Source organism: Pongo pygmaeus, chromosome 2, assembly GCF_028885625.2.
Source record: "Pongo pygmaeus isolate AG05252 chromosome 2, NHGRI_mPonPyg2-v2.0_pri, whole genome shotgun sequence".
Taxonomy (NCBI): domain Eukaryota; kingdom Metazoa; phylum Chordata; class Mammalia; order Primates; family Hominidae; genus Pongo; species Pongo pygmaeus.
In genome coordinates, this window is record NC_085930.1 from 61,080,754 (window position 1) to 61,101,865 (window position 21,112).

The 21,112-nt window shown below is 52.5% G+C and overlaps 1 protein-coding gene across 4 annotated transcripts in view; it reads left to right on the forward strand.

The window, feature by feature from the left end:
- The window catches only part of EEFSEC (eukaryotic elongation factor, selenocysteine-tRNA specific), a 260,253-nt gene that overhangs the window by 215,170 nt on the left and 23,971 nt on the right, over positions 1 to 21,112 (forward strand). The window contains exon 7 of one of the 4 annotated variants that reach the window (XM_054482130.2): positions 5,370 to 6,430. The exons of 2 other annotated variants lie outside the window; for them this stretch is intronic. In XM_054482130.2, the coding sequence (XP_054338105.1) occupies positions 5,370 to 5,431 (62 nt within the window). In that variant the 3' untranslated portion in view covers positions 5,432 to 6,430. Of the gene's footprint in view, positions 1 to 3,986; positions 6,431 to 21,112 lie in introns of those variants that run through there. One more of the 4 variants, XM_054482128.2, reaches the window with a different exon arrangement.

The window sequence follows — 21,112 nt, forward strand, 5'->3', positions numbered from 1 at the left end:
GTGCCATACAGAAGGGGATGGATTTACATGGAATAGGAAGTGTTGCTTGCATGAATGAATAAATGAAGGAGTTTGGTGGAATAGACTGGACTGGAATGAACAAATGAATGTACCCAGGCCCACGAGGGCCACTCTCAGCTCTGTTTTCTGCAGCCTCACAGTGGAGGCCAAACAGCCTGGTGCTTTGTGTGCCACAGGCTTCCCCAGAACCTCAGCAGTGCGGGCAGACACCAACCTCATCAGACTCCCTCAGAAGCTGCTGCCTAGGAACAGAGCTTGGGGGGAGGGCTCGAGTTTCCTGGTCTTTAAAACAAGGGGGCCAGGCACAGTGGCTCACCCCTGTAATCTCAGCATTCTGGGAGGCCAAGGCAAGAGAATTGCTTGAAGCCAGGAGTTTAAGACCAGCCTGGGCAGCAAAGCGAGACCCCATCCCTACAAAAATGTAAATAAATTAATCAATCCAGGGTTTGCCAGTCCATTTAGCTCGGCAAACCTAGTTGAGGCTTAGGGCTCGGGCGGGGGATACTGAGATCCTTCTCAGAGTCCTGTCCCAAGGTGCTTACCCTGTGGGACAGGCAGAGACATGAGCAGCCATTCACAGTCAGCATGGCAAGTGGCCACTGGGACGTGTGGCCGGGAATGGGGGAAAGTGGCCATCCTGAGGGGAGAGCCAGAGCAAGCTTCCTGGAGGAGTAGCCTTCTGAGCAGAAGGGTGAGCGGGGAGCAGAAGGCTGTGTAGAGAGCTAGAATCAGCTGTGTGATGTTCGCCAGAACCCTGTGGCCAGTGGTCGGTCCAGCCTCATGGCCAGGGTCAGGAAAAGGCCAGGACAGTGGAAAGACCATGGGATGGGGAGTCGGGAACCTGGCCCTCGTACCTGCCCTGAGCTCCAGTTCCTTCGCCTATACAGTGGGCATGTGGATTCTCAGACTGCCCCACCAGGGCCTCTTCCAGCCTCATTCATCTCCTGCTGACTCTGCCAGTGCTCAAACCACTCCTCTGTGGAGTGCATCTGACCCCCAGGCCCTGCAGCACTGCTGTGGGGACGCACTGGCAGGAAGCAGGGGCTGGGAAGGCCAAGAGCACCTCCCAAACCCTGGTCCGGAGCTGCCATTTAGTCTAGCCCTCCACAGCCTGCATGGCAGCATGGCCCCAACCCACAGGTCAGGAAACAGGCCCTCTGCTCACATCTACACTGCTAGTAAGTGAATGGGCCAGAGTTCTCTGTTTGCCCCAGGGAGATCGAGCAGAGGGGCCAGCAGGAGTAAGTGGGCACAGCACACCTGCTGCTGAGGGCAGTGCCAGCCCTGCCAACTGGCTCTGCTCCCTTAGCCCTGAAGCCTTCTCCCAGGACTCTGGGGTTCCAGCTGGTAGCCCGTGGCCCCTGTGCTGAATCAGATGTCTCAGGGCTCAGCATGGTATCCCATCCCATCCTCCTCTGTCCCTCATCACAATTTATTGGGCCCTCCGTTTACAGACCTGTCTAGGTGCTGGAGGAGGTCAGAGGTGAAACAGGGCCTGGGTGGGGAGGGGGCTCCCTGAGTGGATGGAGAGCCCTGGGCCAACACCCAGTGGGACAACACTCCTGTGAACCACTCTCTGATTTAGGAGAGGGACAGGCCAGACAAGGCCAAGGTTGCAGGGGCCGCTGGGCCAGTTACCTGGAGGGTCTTCTGGGGCATCCGAGGCTCCCTTCTGATTGGGACCAGCCACTTTCCAGTCTGCACTTCAGCTTCTTCAGTGCTAACCCAGAGCTAGTCATTCTGATTTCCAGGAAGCCTGAAAATTTAATCATAGAATCCCTGGAGAGGACTGCCTATGGTATCCACTTATGACAGGGGCTCCCTAAGTGGTGGCTGGAATTGTGTGCTGTGTGCACCCACCCCTCACCTGCCAGCCCTTCCTCTTGGTGGGGTAGCTCACATGTCCACTGAGGGCCCCACTTTATCCTCCCACCCATGCCCTGTCCCTACCACAGAGCACTGGGAAACGATGCCTGTAGGAGCCCCAGTGCTGCATTCACACCAGGCTGCTTCACAGGAGATTAACCAGCCACCTTTCAAGCAGGGATTGCCTGTGCCACAAGGACCCCTCCAATTTATTAACCCTGGAAAGCATTTTGCATTTGGTCAGAAACAAGGATTATACCTTTCCCTCCTGATTGAAAACAGAAGCCAAATTGTAGAGGCATCCCCTAGATGCCCCGCTTTGCCTCAGCCGTTGGATGGCCAACTTCTCTCCCGGGACCGGTACAGGGCAGAGCAGCAAGTGCTTCAGCTCAGCCCAGAAGCTGATGCACCTCTCTGCTGACCAGGCAACAGATTGTCAGGGGCTCTCAGACCCAGGTTCACGAGGTGGCAGATTTGTCAGGGCCTAAGTCCCAGAAGCTCTATTTGCTAGAAATATGGGTCATTTAGTATGGACTGGGCCAGGTCTGCAGGAGTTGGGGACACACCCCTTCAGTGGTTTTGGGGGACCAGTGTGTTGGTGAGGTCCCAGGCAAGTAACTCTAGGAATAGAAACTCTGGTTCTAAGAAACGGCCAGGGGCATTGGTCCATATGGGCTGGCAACCAGAAGGAATGGAATTGGCCTGGGTGACTTGTAGCATGAGGGCCTACAGCCATCCGGAGGGTAGCAGGCAGGGCCTGAGGCTGAGACAATGTCAGCAGTACAATCAGCTGCTGCCCCTGAGCCCATGCCCTGTGCCAGGCAGCATGCCCATGTGTAGTCTGACCACTCAATCCTGCCAGCAGCCCAGGGAAGCCAGGCTGTCATCACCCCAGTTCTGCAGAGGAGGAAATCAGACCAACCCCAGTGCCCTGGCAGCCAGCCTGAGGGCACAGAAGAGGAGGAGGAGCAGGAGCTGGGGTCCTGATTTTCAGGGTCAGAGACAGGAGGGCTCTGGCCTCACACAGTCACCCTGACTTTAGCTAGCTCTTCTTTACCAAGCACCAACTCTTGTGTGTGGAAAGTGTTTTTCTGGTATCAGACGTAGTGTTGGGTTCTGGGCACATGGCTCAAACAAGACACAGTCCCTGCACCCCGGGAATTCACAGCTAATCACTCCTCTGTTCAACAGTGTGCTTTTGAGCCCCTGTTATGTGTCATCCTTGTGTTGGGTTCTAGAAAGACCACAGCGAGCCACAGCCCACATGACCCCTGTGCTCATGGGGCTGTTGGGTTGGTGTACTAGTCAACTCAGGCTATCATAACAGAATACCACAGACGCAGTGGCTTAAACAGTAGGCATTCATTTCCTGTCAGTTCTGGAGCCTGGAAGTCCAAGATCAAGGTGTCTGCAGGGTAGGTTTCTCCTGCAGCCTCTCTCTTGGCTTGCAGATGGCTGCCTTCTCCCTGTGTCCTCACATGGCTGTCCCTCTGTGTGTGTCTGTGTCCTAACCTCTATTTTGAAGGACATTAGTCAGATTGGTTTAGAACCCAACCTAAAGACCTCATTTCATCTTAATTACACCTTTAAAGGCCCTGCCTCCAAATACAGTCCCATTCTAAGGTCTGGGGGTTGGGACTCCAGTATATGAATTTGAAGGGACACAGTTCAGCCTGTAACAGTTAGGATGCTGGCACTGGCAGACTTTCTCCTGAGCATTTGTGTATTGGCAGCCACATGCATGCTGTGCACAGAAGGTGCACAATGCCATGAGATCTTACAGTAGGACCCCAACCGAGTCTGGGCTTGGGAAGGCTTCCCTCGGAAGTGGCATTGCACTGGGGTCTGAGGACGAATTGGAGTCTCGGTGCCCCTGGAGGTGAGGGTGCCACAGCGGTGCTGCTCAGGCTATTCCTGCTGGCCCTGAGTATCACCTCCGCATCGAACCAGCCACCTGCTGTGTGGACTCCTGTGCCTGTAAGCAAGAGCCACATCCTGTTTCCACAAGGCCTACCTCAGGGATGCCATGAGACTGCAACATTACTGCACCTGTACTTAGGCTGCCGATTATAGACCTATGTCCCCTTCCTACCTTACAGGGAGGGAGACAGCCTTGAAACCAGACCCAGAGATGAGTGAAGCACCACAGTTGGTGCTGTGGCCCCATTGCCTGCCTGGCCATATCACTGGCTCCATCAGGCCTCCAAAGAAGCCAGCTCTACAATAAGACTCCCTTTTCCTGTCACCCATTTCATCTGGAATGCCAAGCAGTTCTTCACTGGTGATGCATGCTGACTCCATCTCAGGTTAAGGCTCTGCTGAAAAGCTGCCTCCTGCGATCACTTGCCTAATGGTTCTTCCTCCCACCACCCACTGGGAGAGTCGTGCCTCAGGACTTCCATGGGGCCAGCCACATGGCCTGATGCCCTTGGGCTGGGCCAGGATGGTACTGCCACAGCCTAGATCCTGGGTATAGCCCCTTGCACAAGGTCAGCTGGAGTGTGTCCTGTCTCCAGCTACAGCCGGTCACAGCAGATGATGGTTGCATTTGGCACAGAAGTACAGTCCACAGGCTGGGTACGGTGGCTCACACATGTAATCCCTACACTTGGGGAGGCTGAGGCAAGCGGATCACCTGAGGTCAGTAGTTGGAGACCAGACTGGCCAATGTGGCAAAACCCCATCTCTAATAAAAATTTTAAAATTAGTTGGGCATAGTGGTTACACGCCTGTAGTCCCAGCTACTCGGGAGGCTGAGGCAGGAGAATTGCTTGAACCTGGGAGATGGAGGTTACAGTGAGCCAGGAGATTGCGCCACTGCACTCCAGCCTGGGTGACAGAGCGAGACTCCATCTCCAAAAAACAAAAAACAAAAAAAGAAGTACAGTCCACAACACAAACAAGAAATGAAGTTTTCTGTGTTTTAAGAAAGAGGAGTTTTAAAAAACAATAAACAACAATGACAACTGCGCATGTTAAAATCACTCCCTGGATGTGGTAGCTCAGCCGAGAGCCTTGCTGGTCAGGGCCACCTTCCCGGAAGCTTTCTCACTGTTGCTAATCCTTCTGAAAGGCCTGGGTCAGCTCACTGCCTTTGGAGCCCTCGGTTTTCATCTGATAAAATGGGGGTAACAATCCTGTCTTGAAGGACTGTGAGGAGTAAACCAGTGTGCAAGGATGCCCAGCATGTTGCAGGCGCTGGGAGTGGGCTGCCAGCCCCTTCCCTCATCTGCCTGCACCGCGTGAGCCTGACACATTCCAGAGTCCAGGCCTGAAAACCCAAGGGGATGGGCCCGCTGGACTCCACGCCCGTATTGCTGGGCTGTAGCACAGCCACGGTGGCATTACCACTTCCAGTTTTTCAAGAAAGCCTGGATATCTGTACTTTTACATGAAATCTTCCCATTCTCAGTTGAGCTACAATGTGTGGTCTCTGTGTTGGCACCAGGTCCTTAATGTGACATCTCTTCCTCCTGCTGCAGCCTTCAAGAGGAGGCCATCACCCTGTTTCTCCCAAAGGCACTGTGAGGCTCAGAGGAGCTAGATGACTGGCCCACCAGACCCTGGAGTCCCCGATGGAAGTGGACATCACCCATGGTTCCACTTAGCTGGGAGGCTTCTGGAAACTCAGTATAGAGCAAAAGTGAAAACGCATCCTGGTGCCAAAGGGACGGGACACGATGAGCCCTGAGGTTGTGGGTATTGTTATGTTCCCATAAATAACAGGCCCTCAGACAATGGGCTGTGAGGCTGTGTGTTCCTCTGGGGTTTGAAATGAAACTGGTTTTCTTCTCGTTTAAAATGTGCTGTCTCCAACCATCCAGCTGCGACTAGAGGCTCTGTTTGGAGCAGATTCTGGGGCAACCCCAATAACCTGTCCTTGGGATTTCATTAGCACCACCAGCCAGCTGCCTGGAAAGTAGCCCCTGCCAGGACCAAATTAACTTTTACTGAGAGACATTGGCAGGGCTGGTATTGTGCACACTTGGCATTTTCAGCCCACACTGGGATGTGGGAAGCAGGGTACCTTCAAAGAACAAGAGCTTTGGAGGCAGCCAGACCTGTGTTGGAATCCTGGCTAGAATGCTACCCTTTCTGAATCCCAGTTTCCTCATCAGTAAGATGGGTTATCTTGAGGATTTTCCCTCCCAGCTTTTTAAATAATTTCAAACATACTGAAGAGTGGAAAGCTTATTGAGCAGTGTTGCTCCCTTGGCTTCAACAATTGCTCTGTGTTGTCTTGTCTGCTTTGTGTGTGCGCTGAGCCGGCTAAGGGTTCCTCCTGGTGCTGCTGCTGTGCCTGCACCCTCAGCACATGTCCCCGAGGAACAAGGACATTCTCCTGCAGAACCACAACACAGTTACCACTGGAGAAATGTGACATTGATGCCACGTTGTCTAGGATACAGTCCATTTTCAGATTCCCCACTGTCCCAATAGTGTCTTAGGAAGTTTTCCATGATTGGGGAGTCAGTGAAAGGTGGCACCTGCGCTCAGTGCTGTCACCAAAAGTTTTACAACACTGATGTTTTTGAAGAGCCCAGGTTGGTTGTTTCCCAGTGAATTCTTTGGGTCTGTCTGATATTTCTTCATGACTGGGTTCAGGCTGTGCATTTTTGGAAGGAATTCTACAGAGGTGATTTTGGGGCCTTAGTGTGTCCTATCCAGATGTCTGCCCGTCATAGGCAATGCTAGGTTTGACCACTAGTGAAGGTGGTTGTTAGGAGGTTCAATGAGGCGATGAAGACAGAGCCCAGGCCCAGAGATAGCTGTGTGGAGGGAGTGCAGCGGCCCACACTCACCACCCGTATCATAGCTCAGCAGCTGTGCCCCATGTAGGATGCCTCTGTGGCCTGGGAGGAGGGGCACCAGCAGGTCCCTTGGGAAGTTACAGTAAAGGCCCCGGTCTGGCAGCAGTGAGGCAGAGCTGACTCTCTGGAGCCAGATCTAGGGATATCCTACGCCTCTCCCATATCCCTACGGGGCTAAGCCAGGGCCTGTGGAGGGAGGAGAGGAGCTGCTACTTCCCCCAGAGCCTTCTCTTTCTCCCTCTCCCTGACCACCCACCCTCTCTCCCCAGCCCAGCTCTGTTTCAGCCATTGCCCCTCTCCCTGTGACCAGCATCAGACCTGAGCACAGAGGACTGGCTCTAGGCCGATCCCAGGGGGCACCGTTTAGGTGGAGATGTTACAGAAAGGAGCAAGCACTATAGTAGGGGCCCTGCAGGGCTTTGGAGAAAGAGGATGGAGTGACTGCTCCCTTCCAGAGTGAAGGTGGGAAGTTTCACTGATGCAGTGAGGCTTGAGCTTGTCTTGAAGGTGAGGAGATTTCCTCAGGGAGAAAAGGGAGGAAGGGTGTTCAGGACAGAAGGAACAGAGTGTGCTAGGGTACAGAGGATGGCAAGAGTGGCATATTCTGGGAATATGGAATAGAAACTAATATTCATTGCTTGTTAAAATGAGTAGGACATTGTTCTAAGTGTTGTATATGTTATTAACTCCTTTGATGTATTTAAAATGATGGTTTTGGAGCAGTTTTTTTTTTTTTAAAGCAATGGAATTCTTTGTTTTTTCACCCGAAGTCCAATTGAGGCCCTGGGGAGCCTCCTTGCTGTTCACCTCAATTCCAGCCCTGAGGCTCATCCTTGGATGGATGGGGAGGAGGGAGGAGGAGCTTACTCCCGAAAGGCCTTGGCCTCCACACTTGTATCTGGCCTTTGTCTAGACAGGGTTCTCATCGACACTACTGACACTGGGGCTGGACCATCCTCTACTGTGGGGCTGCCTTGTGCCCTGCAGGGTGTTTGTGGGTATCCTTGGCTTCTTCTTACTAGGTACAGCCTAGCCCAAGTTGCAGCAATGAAAAACTTCTCTAGATGTTCCCAAATGTCCCCTGGGGACCAAAATATTCCCCAGTTGAGAACCACTGGTCTAAGCAAGTGGCAGGAGGAACTGGTGGTTGGTGTGCAGGGAGAAACAGTCAGAAAGCTCTGTCTGGCAGCTGGTTGGAGGGGGCAAGCCGAGGCCTGAGGCTGGGCAGTGGGCACATGGGGAGGAGGGCAGAGGGGCAGGATGCACCCCATAGCCTGTTGGGGTGCAGAATGAGGAGGGTGATGTCCAGAATAGATTCTACCTCAGGCCTCGTGGGCAGCCTCTGGCCAGCAAGGAGGGCCTAGGCATGCCCCCAGAGTCCCAGCCCCATGGTAGGGGCCCTACAGGGCCATGGGGAAGGAGAGGACAGAATGGTCCTGCAGGGGCTGGGGCCCAGCGGCAGTGCCTCATCCATCCTGAGGTCTCTGGGTGCTTGGTGGTGGGGGGCCCTGAGCTCTGGGCCCAGTGGCCTTGAGAGGAGGGAGGCTCTGTCCAGCCTGGCGTGGACCAGGGGTGCAGGATCTTTACTGGCCCTTACACAGTGAATGCAACTTTTCTTTGGGAATTATTTCTCTTTGCTTAGGACTCTCTAAAACTTTCCAGATTTGGCAGTTTGTAGTTTTAGGGAAAATTTGTATTTTTCCGTATGCAGTTATCCTACCTAAATAAAGTCAGCAGAGTAAAGTGATAAAATAATTAACATTTTAGGCAGTGGAAAGTGGAACTTGTGATTGGCTGTCTCTGGAGTGTCTCTCCAGAAAGTCTTGATTTAGCAAACCACCAGCAATCTTAGATACCTGAGAGAAAGTTCCAGAAATCAGAGGCTGGCCCATGTTCTATCATGGATGATCTTGGCTTGGGCAGCTCTGTGGATCTTGTGTCTGATACTCCATGCCCTGGACTGCCATGGCAGCTGGTCAAGGGGCCTAAAACCCTGAAGCCTTCAAATACATGTGCCAGCAGCAGGAAACTCCCTGCCCCAAATTCCCCCATGATTTGGATTCACCACAACACTTACCATGTGTTCAGAGACGCTTGGTCATCACAGTCACTAGCAAGGGGAGGAAAACCCCTTCCTGGCTAGGCGCTGGGGGTGCAGAGTGCCTGGGGCAGGACAGGGTGCTCCAGCATGCTCTGCCACTACTACCACTGTTGTTGCTGATGTTCATTTAGCTGCTGCTGTGTGCCAGACTACCTGACATGCTTTGTTGAAATCCACTACAGTGTAGAAATCCACTGTTTTGTTCCTTCAGCACCCCCTGAGGTGGGCACTATTAGTAGGTCGTCACTCACCCAAGGTCTGACAGACCACACTGCCTTTAGTGACCACAGCGCAGCAGCCCTCTCCAGGACAAACAGGTTAGGGTGAAGGGTGCTAGGCCCCTGACCGTATGTAAACAAGGTATTCATGGCAGTGCTTAGAGCTGCACCTAGCGAGGGTCGGTGCTCACCAGCCACTGCTGCTGTAGATGTCACCTCCGTGAAACCTCTGAGTTGTTGCTGGCTTCCTTCCTGTCTGAGGAGGAGGCAGGGGAGTAATAATAACAATAACACCTGTAATTGTACCTATAGGAAACATGTACAGAGGAGTCCCAAGGCTGAGTGTTTCCTGAAGAGCATCTCACTGATCTGCCCTGTACAAATGTCAAGATGAGGCCCTGAGAAGCAGAATGACTTGCACGAGGTCACACAGCTGAGAAAGGGAGGAGGAGCCAGGATTTTACCCCATTTTGTCTGACTGCAGAGCCCCAGCACTTTACGCTGAAAGAGAACTGGGAGCCAGTGGAGTGTGGAGTTCCGTGCAATGTGGAGCCAGGCAGGCAGGGACGATTGAGAGAACCTGGCACCCATTGTGTGGATGTTGGGCCCACCTTGCTCTTGCCTGCCTCCTCCACCTGGGCTCTCTCACCTGGCCACAGAGCTAGCTGAGTTTAGAATGGCGCTTGATGAACTACAGGTAACCATTGGATTGCTCAGGCACCCAGGGCCACTCCTGGAACCTGTCTCCAGGGAGCCTCTGTGGCCCGCACAGGACCTAACCCTGGGCCAGAGTGTTTCACTGCTGCTGGGTAGTTAGCCAGGGATCTACAGCAGCAGCGAGCCTTTGGTTGGTGAGCAACCCCTAGCTGGGGCTCCTGTGACCTGGTGTTTATTTAGTGTTCGAAGGTTGGGATCACCACATGCATGTCCAGGGAGCTCTGCTATCCACACACAACCTCCTCACAGATACAGGCTAGTGCCTATACCAAGCCCTTCCCAGCAGGGCTCTATTCATCCAGTCTCCTGTCCTTGGGGTGGGTCAGCTCTGGAGGGGGCTAACCAGAAAGATCCAGGTATCATGTGCATATCTTAAGCCAATTCTCACCCATAAAATTTCACAGTCCCATTAGAGAGAAAGCTTAAAAATCTGGGGAAAAAGCCACCCACAGTCTCCTCACCTCAGTAGCATCCCAAGGGATTTTTGGTTCCATTTCCTTCCAGCACTTTCCACATGTCACTTGGCCAGGCTGGGAAGGGCTCATGGTTGGGAGTGAGAGTTGAAGGCCCACCTCCTTCACTGGCCATGAGACCTGGACCAGCCCCGCTGCCTCCCTGAGCTGCACTCCCCTCTGCAGCATGCGAGGGCAGTGCTGATAACTATCATTAGCTCTGGAGGGTGCAGTTGGAAACCATGAGTATGAAGTGCCCACCCAGGGTCCAGCGCCTGAAGATGCTGTCATCGACTGTGTGGCTCTTTTGGGCGTGACACCACACCAGACCCCCAGGTCATACTGCTGCTTTCCCTGGGGCTTCCTCAGAGGCTGCTGTTCACGTTTTCCCCTTGCCTCCAAGGGCTGTGCTTGTAGACTTGTGTAAGCGGACCGTGCTTACCTCACCATCTCCTACTGGTCAGGTACCTACAATTTTTCCCGCTGTTTTTCGTCATTATGGCCAACATTCAGAGTCATCCCGGAGCTTTTCTCACCATCAACCTTTGAGTGTGGGCCATTTGATCAGCACACACTCACTCACTCTCAGATTTCTTTAGTTTGCCTCAGTGGGTGAGTGGGGTGAGTAGAAAGCCCTAGGGAGCTTTCTACTGGGGACCCCATCCCAGTTCCTGGCACTAATTGTGGCTCAGTAAACGCACACTGAATAAAAGAATGTCAGAAGTTTCACTGAGATGTGATTTTCCTCCATGTTTCTGATTCAGTGATCAGAGTTAGAAATTGTTAAAAAAAAATGAAAATAATATATTTCTCACTATATGCCATATACTTTTCTAAGCATAGTGTATATAATAATATAATTTACTCTTCACAACAAACCTGAAGGAATTATAATTATTGAAATTGCCATTTTGCAAATGAGGAAACAGAAGCACAGAGAGGTAAAGGAAGGTGCCCCAAGTCACACAGCTCTTGAGCCCCAGAGCTGGGACTTGAGCCCAGGTCATCTGGCACTGGAGCTCATGCTCTTAGCCCTGTGTTCTCTGCCTCTGACTATTCTCATTTTTGTCCATCTGTTCCACCTGGCCCTGAGCTAAGGGCCCAACATGAATTCCAGAAGTTCCCATTTTGGTTTGGCCCAGCCTTTGGGGTGGTTAAAGAAATACTCTAAACTGCAGTTTCCTTGTCATATATAAAAAAAGAAGAGGTCCCTGCCTTCAGGATTGTAATAGAGGAATAAGAAAATGTGTACCAAGTGCCTGGACCCTTGGAACTGTCCTATGAGTTCGAGTGTGTTTCTCTTCCTCTTCACAGGGGCTGCAGACAGTCCCTGGGGGATCAGGTGTAGGCTAAGTTTTGGTGGAGAGGATTTGTGTCTGTCTGGGGATTGGTAAAGGCACTGCCTCTTCACGTGCCATCTTCCAGCACCTGTCTGTCTGGTGAGCATTTCACTTCTTGTGGCTGTTGATTGCTAGCCCCTTACCTCCTGCCCACCCTCGCCATGGGCACAAATCCACGCCAGGCACTATGCTCAGAAGCTGCCATGACAGTGCCCTCTTAGTATAGCATTTGGCATGCTTCGCAGTCGGTCTCCCGCCAGCCTTCTCTGCCTCCCCTCCGTCTGTCCCTCTGGACCGCAGGCCACCCTCCAGCCCTAGCCCTGCAGCAGCCCATAGCAGCTTTCCTTCATTCTGCCACTTGCGCTGGGTGCTCTGGCCTCAGCTCAGATGCCACCTCTAGGAAGGCTCCCTGCCCTTCTCAAACAGAGCAGGTCCTCAACGTTCTCCTCCTCTGCACATCTCTTCCAGTGCCACATCGGCTTCTCCACTCCCTGCACAGAGAGCTCTGAATCCCAGGTGGCTCCACACTCATTCCACGACTGGGCTGGGAGGTGCTCCCAAGTGGAAGGTCTTTGCTGTGTTAGTCTGTGGCCTGCACATGCTCACTGCTCACTGTTGGATGAGTGAGTGAGTGAGTGGGCAAACCCCTGTGATCTCCACCACACACCCTTTATATAAACACCACCCTTTATTTAAGCTAGATGGGGCTGAGAAATGGGGTAGTTGAAGCCTCAGATGCAGGTGACAGAACCTTACCTCAATTGACCCATGTGCCTGAAAAAGTTCAGAGGTGGTGCTTGATCCCAGGACTCAGCCCTGCCCTCCTTCAGGCAGCTGTCCCAGGCAGGCTTCTCCATAGGTGGTCTTCCAGCTGCAAGTCCAGTGGAGTAGGGCGCCTCTTTCCCAGTAACCCCACCAAAGTGCTAGAGCCCCACACCATCCCCAAACCAGCACGGGAGCCTGGGGCATTCACAGTTCTCTGGCCAGCCTGGGTCACGTGCTCCTCTTGGCACCAAGGATGCACCCTTTTGCAACCCTGCATCCCCAAGGAAAACCAGGGGCTGTTACTAGAAGTAGGCGGAAACAGCAGGTGTTTGCTGCAAGCAGGAATGCCCACTGTGCTTGGGTTTTCCTCACCACTGGCATGGCCTTACCATCATCATCACCCTAACCTGCACAGCCATAGCCCTTCCCAGGGCCCCACAGCATTCTGGGCCAGCTTCACTCCCTGAGCCCTCTGGACTGCTGGGGCTTCTTCCCCAGAGGTGAGCTTCTCTAGGCTGAGGACTGGATTGAGTCTCCCAGTGTCTCCAGGGTCCCACCCATCAGCTGGCAGGCCCTGGGTAAGCTGTGTTTTGTCAGGTATGTTCATGGTGGGATTTGAAGGATCTCTGTCCCTTCAGCCATTGAAAACTGTTGCTCTCCCCAGTAACAGTGACCATCCCAGTTGCAAATACATCATTCATCCTCATTAGCCTTGGCACACTGACTTGTGTGGTGGAAAGATGATCCTTCTGGCCAAACAGTGAGCATATCAGGATTCACTAGTGCCTAACTGGGACTCAGAAGTCTCAGCAGAGTCAGCAGTATCTCATGATCCTTGTGAAAGAGGAAAGATTTAATGTCAGAACCTAGGGCAGGAATAGGTGATTGTTCTGCACCCAAGGGTTTGGGGAACCCTCACCCTGTGGGCTAATTTCCCTCTGTCACCTGGGGGAAGAAGGCCCCTGGCCTCAGAAGGCCCCATGGCTTCTTCGTGCCCAGCAGCGGCACAATCTCCCACTCAGGGGTCAGGGCCTGGCCCCAGACTTTTGTTTCCATCCAAACTGGTTTGAAAAAAACCTCACAAACTGTTTTCTTAATAACCTAGAAGTATAATAGTAATACTCATTCAAGGAGATTTGCGTGTTAAAGAAAAATAAAAAGAAGTCTCCCATAGTCCTATTATTAATATTTTGACTTAGTTTCTTCCATCTTTTCTCTGCAAAGCCTTCATTTTATGTAATTGAGATTATATGGTGTATACAATTTTGTGTCTGATTCTTTTCAATTAATATTTATTATACAAACTTTTTTTTTTTCTTTTACTGTTTTACTCTGTGGTCTTCAAGGGAAGTTGAACCATGTAGTGATTAAGAGCCTGGGCTCCGGGCTCAGACAGAGCTTGGTCTAAATCCCAGCACCATTACTTACCAAGTCTACAACCCAGATAACCAAGCAGGCCTCGCTGAGTCTTAGTTTTCTCACCTGTAAAATGGATACCGAATGTGCCCTAGGTGGGGATGCTCCAAGATATAAATGTCCAGTAAAATGTAAAAGCACATGCAATACTCAGCACATAGCAAGAGCTGTGTTCAGTCATGTGGCCATTGTTTTCAATGCAGCGTAACAGTAACCAACCTTGCCAAGGCCTTAAAGGGCTACCTAAGCATCTGTGGACGTTCCATCTTTTGTAAATAACATAGCTGGAAATATCTCTGTCTATAAATCTTTTTAATATGTAGGGTATTTTCTTAAGATGGAGCCTCAGAAGCTGAACTGTTCTAATTTGTAAAATGAAAACATCACAGACATTTAAAAAGTTCTTAAGAGTTCCTGGCAAAGTGATTCCCAAAAGTACAGTGCCATTTTATACTTCCGTCAGCAGTGGGTGAAGGTGTCTGTTCTCTACCCCTCACGAGCACAGGCTCCCCTGTGTTATTTATCTTTGCTAATTTCCTACATGGCAAATGACATCTCAGTGTCTTTAATTTGCATTTCTTTGATAACTAGTAAAGTCAACCATTTTGCCATATCCAAGTTTCTTTAAAGAGATTCAGAAGAAGAAGATAAGTGGAGAAAAGGGTGCAGTTCACAGCCTGGCATCTTTATGACTGTCAAAATTTCCCACTTTAGCCTCCTACACTGGGGACTAGAGTACCTCTTGGATTCTGACCTGCAGATCTCTACAGTGTATACTTGTCACCCCAACCCTGTGCAATCCAGAGGCCCCTCTACCAAGATGGCTTTTGTCCTTCACAGCACCTGCATCTCTCATCCAAATGCCCTTTGTGCCTGGCCCCGTGCTGAGTCATGAACCCAGAGCCCAGACCCAGGGCCTGTCATATGTGGGCACTCCAACAGTCCTCCTCCATCTGAGGCCCTTCAGGATGGAGCCACCACCCAGAAGAGTAGGGGAAGTTTCTCAGAGCCTTAAAAGAAGAGTCAGTCTTTGATCAATCCAAGGACAGCCTGTGACCTCCTGCCTGGGACAGGAATCATGTTGGATCTGTGCACCACTGCATCCCCAGGGCCTAGCACACTGACCAAGGAGGGAGATGAGCCCACCTCCAGGCAGCAGGGAGCCACTGAGGGTGTTTGGGCAGAGGAACTAGGATGGAGGAGTGTTTGTGGACAGTGGTGGTACTAGTGGTATGGGGGCCTGGTGAGCTGCTCGTAGGAGCCCCTGAGAGTTCATGGCAAGTGTGGGAAAGCCAGCACAGGACTCAGGCAGCCCTCTCTCCTGTGCCTGACACCCCCAGGCTGGCTGCTGGCCCCAGCTGCAGGCCAGCCTGACTCTGACAGCTGACTTCTCCAAGTTGCTGGCTGTTCCCAGACAGCTCATCCCACTCCTGTCCCACAGGGAGGCCTGAAGCCAGCTTTGTCAGGGCAGCCTGGATGTACTTGTGACCCCCGAGGTGAGGGCAAACTCTCCACAGGCAATCCTGGGCATTCCACTGGGTTCTGTCCCACACAGCTGACTGGTCGGCCAGGGAGACTGTGGAAAACAGCTTGGTTGGGAGAAAAGAGTTGAAGAGAGGTGAGGGGTGAAAGTTGAGGTTTCAGAAAATCCCTGTAAAAATGAAAACAAACCATCCATCTTTCTCCTGGGCGTCTTAGCCCGCCACTGCCCTTTGTGGATCTTGCCCCAATGTCTGTAGGGACGGCAGCTCTGAAACCTAATCCAGCAGCCAGCTAGCTGCTGCCAACCCCCACCTAGTACAGGAATGCCCTGACAGGGCCAGCCTCTCCTGGAAGCCGTCCTGACGGAGGAGCACCTTTACCAAGCGCAGAGAGCACTTTGGGGTGTCCTTTTTTCCCCAAACGAACAGCCAGCCTCCTCCCCCTTTGGCCATTGAAGCATTTCAAAGCAATTGTAAAAATTATATGAACCCCATCGAAGAACTGTTACAACAATGTTTATACCCAGCATTTGAAACAAAGACAATGATATTATAAATAATTGTAGATGATGAAGATAGGCAAGAAAAAATAACATAATTAAAAGAATTTTACAAGACGGACCGTTCACAAAGATGGATGGAGTAACACAATACGTTAAAAATATCTGCAATTAACATAAACACAACCTAGTGGACAGAAACCATCTGCTGGCTGGCCTCTCCCTGGGCATGGTCCCATGTCACACGGGGCGGTGCCAGGGCCTTCACTGTGGCTGTCATGTCTCTGGGGCCCCTAGGAAGAGGCTGTCTAGGGGTATGTTTCCTTGCGGCAATCAGAGGCCCTGTGATCTGGGAATGATTGAGAAGGAAGTACAGAAACAAAAGGGAAATTGAGGACTTTCCAAGAAGGAGTGTCTTTGTGGGGTCACAGAGCTTTCTCCAGGAGCCCCTCCCTCACCCCAGATGAGGTTGGGTCCCGTCAGCTGTCCCCACACACCCAGTGCTTTTCCATCACAGAGGTGGATGAATGCCCAGGGACTCCCAAGAACAAGTCATGTGGCCAGCCTCTCTGGGCCCACACATGCTCTACCTTGTGTCGGCACATAGTAGGGCCTCAGCCCCTGTGTGTTGGGTGACTGACCTATGGCTTCTGAGGCTGGCATGTAAGGTATAGGGAGCAAGGTGCGATTATTGGTCTCGTGTCATTAGTGGGTGTCTACAGCAGGGCCTGACCACAGAGCTCTGGCTGGACTCTAGGTGCTTTGGGTGCAAGGTGCTTGGTGCCAATTCTCGTGATGACTGCCTGAGGCGGGCACCCCGATCCCCACTGGACAAGAGCCGAGGCCCCGAGAGCCTCATGCTTAGACAGAGACTGCCCAGGAGCATACCTGGGGCTTTTGTATCTTACTCCTCTGTTCTCCCATCCCCTCTTCATCACTATTTGATTTTCTAAAAATAAAAATAAAATTTGTTTTGAACTGTGAAAAACTTTCACCATACAGAGTACAGTAGACAGCCCTGTAACCAGCAAGATCAAACAGATGTGAACTTTTTGTCACATCCATCAATCTCTCGTCACCTCTCTTCACACCCTTCCCCTATCTTGTTTGGGGGAAGTGAAATGTACAGCTCAAGCCCTCCACCATGCTCTCCTCGGCTGGTAGCCTCACACGCATGTGCAGCTTTCACACTTTTCCTGCACAGGGTGGCCTCCCAAGCAGCCTGGAGAGTTCGTACGTGCTTTACGTTTTACATACTTGGTTTCACACTGACCCAGGTGTTATTAGAACGCTGCTATTTTCTTTGTGGAACTTGGTGTTCTGGTCAGCGGTTCTGGTTGACAACATTTGACTGCTATATGTTATCCCATAGTCCGAATTAACCAATTTGTACACCTGTGACCTGTTGGGTGAGTTGTGTCCACGTCTCCACAATGCAGAGCAGAATAAGAGGGTTTCTCTAGGCAAGTAGGGTCACCTGGTGCTGGGACATGTGCACCTGTGGGTGGAGGGGGCCGCGATGGTGCCGGCCTCTCCTCCACCGCACTGTGTTATCTGACTCACCGTTCCCGCTGGGTGATCGATGGCAGCCATCTGATTATCAGAGCCTCTTTCTCCCCAGAAGTTCATGCTCAGCCTGGTTTCTTGGAGGCCTAGGATCAACCCAAAATATTAGGCCTTGACAGGGAATCTTTGGGCCTCCCCTGAGCAGAGTGGAGCTGGGATTTCTGATTGGCTCTTGCTGTGGGGTGAAGGGAAACCTGGGCATTTAGTTGGAAAGCCAGGCCCCTGGCTTGCTCCATGTGATTTCCTGCTAGAGACCACCTCCTATCCATGACTTGGAGTCAGACACCCTTGGGTTTGAATGGACCATGGGTTAAGTGGCCCCAGGCAGTTGGTTCACAGCTCTGCAGCTTGTAAAGAGGAAATGGGAAGCAAGTGGAGATGAATGGGTTGTGCGGCTGGTGTGTAGTTGGCCTTCTCCCTGAGTGGTCATCTTTATTGTTGGAAAGGGATGATTGCCGATTGCTAGAAATAAATGATCAGGTCAAAGATTTGGAAACTGGCTTTGGGGGCTGGGCCTTGCCCCATGCAGTGGGATGATGTCTCATGAGGCAAGAACAGGCTTTGGGTCAAGGCCAGGATGAGTTCCATTAGGCCTGAACAGCACCAGAGTGGCCATCTGCAGCACCAGGCTCTGGAGCCCCAGGTCTGTGCATTCATGCGTCAATCACCTCTGCGTGCCAACCCTCAGCTCAGGCTAGGACTCAGTGGCAAGAGAGACAGCTTTGGGCCTGCTTCCTGGAGCTTCCACAGAAGGGGTAGTTGGTCAGGCCCAGGAGCATAAGCTTCTGTGCAGCTGCGTGCCATGGAGGAAGAGGGCAGGTCTGACATGGAAGGGGCATCTTCGTGGGACCTGCAGGAAATGCAGGGCACTTCTAAGGAAGCAGCACCCAGGAGACCTGGCCTGGGGTTCAGAGTCTACAGGGTAGCAGGGAGGGCATTCTGGGAGGGATCTGCACAAAGATGTTCCTTTCCCTGAGGCGGAAAAGGAAAGAGCAGAAGGGCCTGTGGCTGGGGCAGCAGGGAGCAGGTGGAAGAACAGTGGAGCGCAAGTACGCTGGGCCACGTGAGGACGCCATCCACTACCTCGGGACGGGAGGAGACACTAGAGACAGGCCCGAATGTGGTTCTATGAAGCCACTTCCCAGGTGGCCCCAGGCAAGGCCCTCTCCTCTCTGAGTCTCCTGCTCTCTAGAATGGGGGCTGTGACGGCCAGCTCCTGGCGTTGTTAGGAAGAAGAAAGCACGGCCCATCATGACCTCTCTGTAAGCCCCGCTGGGCTGCTTGTGGAGAGAAATCCAAGGCCTCAAATCAGAAACGCTTCCTTCAGACTCCTGGGCCTTGAGGCAAGTGTCATGGGAAATTGGGTGCCAGCCAGCCCAGGGCAGACACGCTGTGCCAGGATTCAGCAGAGCAGGGAGCGTGCAGGGAGAGGCAGCCCCATGCCCTCGTCTCAGAGCAGGCTATGTGCACCCAGCGGATGCGGCACCAACAGGAGCTGTGTGGGCTCAGCTCCATGAAGGTGTGCCTGCGTCTGTGTGTGTCCATGTATGTGTGTGCATGCACACGCTTTTGTGTGTGTGGTGTGTTTTTGACAGGGGGGAGGTGAGTGAGAGGCCAGCTTCCTGACAGGGCAGTTGTAAAACATTCATAAAACTTTTATTGGACTTGCCACCCTTCCAGATAAATATTTTTCGATTTTATGGGCTTGTTTTAGGACCCCAAGCTTAATCATGGCTTTGTAGCTGCCTTAAAAAAATTAAATATTGTTTTGGCAAAAGGAGCCCTCTTCCCCCCACCCCTGCCAAAGGCAGCCTGAACTCTGAGCTCATAAATTCCTGCCACTCTCAACTCTTGCCCTTTTTCCCTCCGTAGTCTCAGAGCCATACTAGGATGAGCCCAAAAAAAAAGAGGGAGAGAGAGAAGAAAAAACAACCCCTGCTCTTCTCCCTCCAGGTTTCCCAACTCCCCCGACCCTGGAGGGAAATTCAACCCAGCTCATTTGTCCACACAAGGGAGTGGGCGGAGGAGTCTGTGCTGGGCAGTCACCTGCTGCCTCCCTGAGATGGCAGGCTGCCTTGGCTGGAGGCGCCCCCATTCCCCTAGCCCCTCCCTGCCTCCTGGAAGACCTGAGTGGATCCCTGCCCCCTGTTCCTCAGATCTCATTGCCTCTGAGGCCCCACTTCCCACACTGCCTCCTCGGGCCCCTCTGATCACCCCTTCCAAAAGAGCACCCCTGAACCCAGCACCATCCCTCTGTCTCTTTGCTGTACTGCCTTCCTAGCATCTAGCACTATCGGAAACTTTTTCCTGTATTCATCTATTGGTTACAAGCCTGTCCCCGTTGCAGAAATAACTCACACCATGCTGGACCTCCACCCCTGGAACAGGGCCCAGGGCACAATAAGTGCTCCGTGAATATGGGGAAGGTGTGCTCAGTGAATGGGGTGGGGTGATTTGGGTAAGGAATAAAAATAGTGAACATTCTTTAGACCTCGCTTTGTGCCGGCCTCTGTTCTAAGCACTTTGTGTTATATGAACTCGCTTGGGCCTTACACCAAACCTGTTCCCATGTTTCAGATGAGGAGACTAAGGCGCAGAGAGGTCACATGTCTTTTGTGAAGGCATGCAGCTGATCTGCGCCTGGACTGGGGTCGGGATCTTGGCTGTCTGGGTACAGAGCCTGAGCTCCTGGCTGTGTGTTACACTGGGTTTCCTGGAGGAGGAGAGCCAGGTGGCTGTGCCCTGGCCTGGCAGGCATCAGCCAGCACTTGGCAGGCACCACCCCCTTCCTGGCCTCGTGCCAGGCCCTGAGTCAGAGGTGCTGGGGCCATAAGGCTGGGACAGGAGGAGCTCAGACTCAGATACAGATGCCTTCAAGGGACAGGCAGGTGACAGAAATGAGGGGAGCCAGTCTCGGGTAAAAGAGGCAGCACATGAGCGGTGACAGAGAGTAGCTGGCGTGCCCAGGGCCCAGCACAGGCCCATGCCAGCCCACTGTGGCAGGGTAGGAATGCAAAGAGAGGTCTTCTAGCTTTTCAAGACAAACTAGAAGTTCAGAACTGTATGTCAAATGTCTTGATTTAAAAGGTGAGTTAGTAGTTCAAATATTTCAAAAATGCCATGGAGGCTAGATTCTACTCCCAAGCTAATATAGTTCTTTTTGATCTCTTGTGAAAGTGGTGAGCCCCAGGAAGCCCAGGCACAGAGCCTAGCTAAGGAGGAGGCCTTCTTAGAGGAGGCAGTACTGAGTTCCATCTTGGAGGAGGGTGGAGAGACAGCCTGGGGAAGAGCTCTTCCAGGCAGAAGGGTCCGTGGCTCTGCCCAGGAGAGAAGGTACCACTGCTACCCAGAGTGGCTGGGCTGTGGAGGGCTACACAAGAGAACCGGATACCTAAATGCTGGAAGAGGTTGGGGTTTCCCCTGCAGCAGCCTGATGGAGCCTCCAGAAGACCTCATGGGCCATGTTGTGAGTGGACTGGTTCAGAGGTGATTTGTGGGGTCCAGCTTCCAGGAGAATAGGGTGACCCAGGATGGAGATGAGCAGACCAGAGCAGAGTGGGTGTGGGGGTGAAGTGCTCAGGACCCAGCATACGCAGGTGGCATTGCTAGCTTGTGGGGGCCTTACCAAAGCCCTGTAGGCAGGCACCCGTCTCTCCCAGCATTCCCACGTGCACGCATGCACAAGCACGCCAGTTGCTGGGGATGGAGTGGAGGGTACAAGGCCTGAGGCGGCTGTACCCCTGAGCCCCTAGGGAATGCAACTGAGGCTGGAGAGGGAACACATCCAAGGTCAAGAACTCGTTGAGGGACCACATCAGAGGAACAGAGCTTTAACTTCATTCAGCCGCTGTTTCCCAA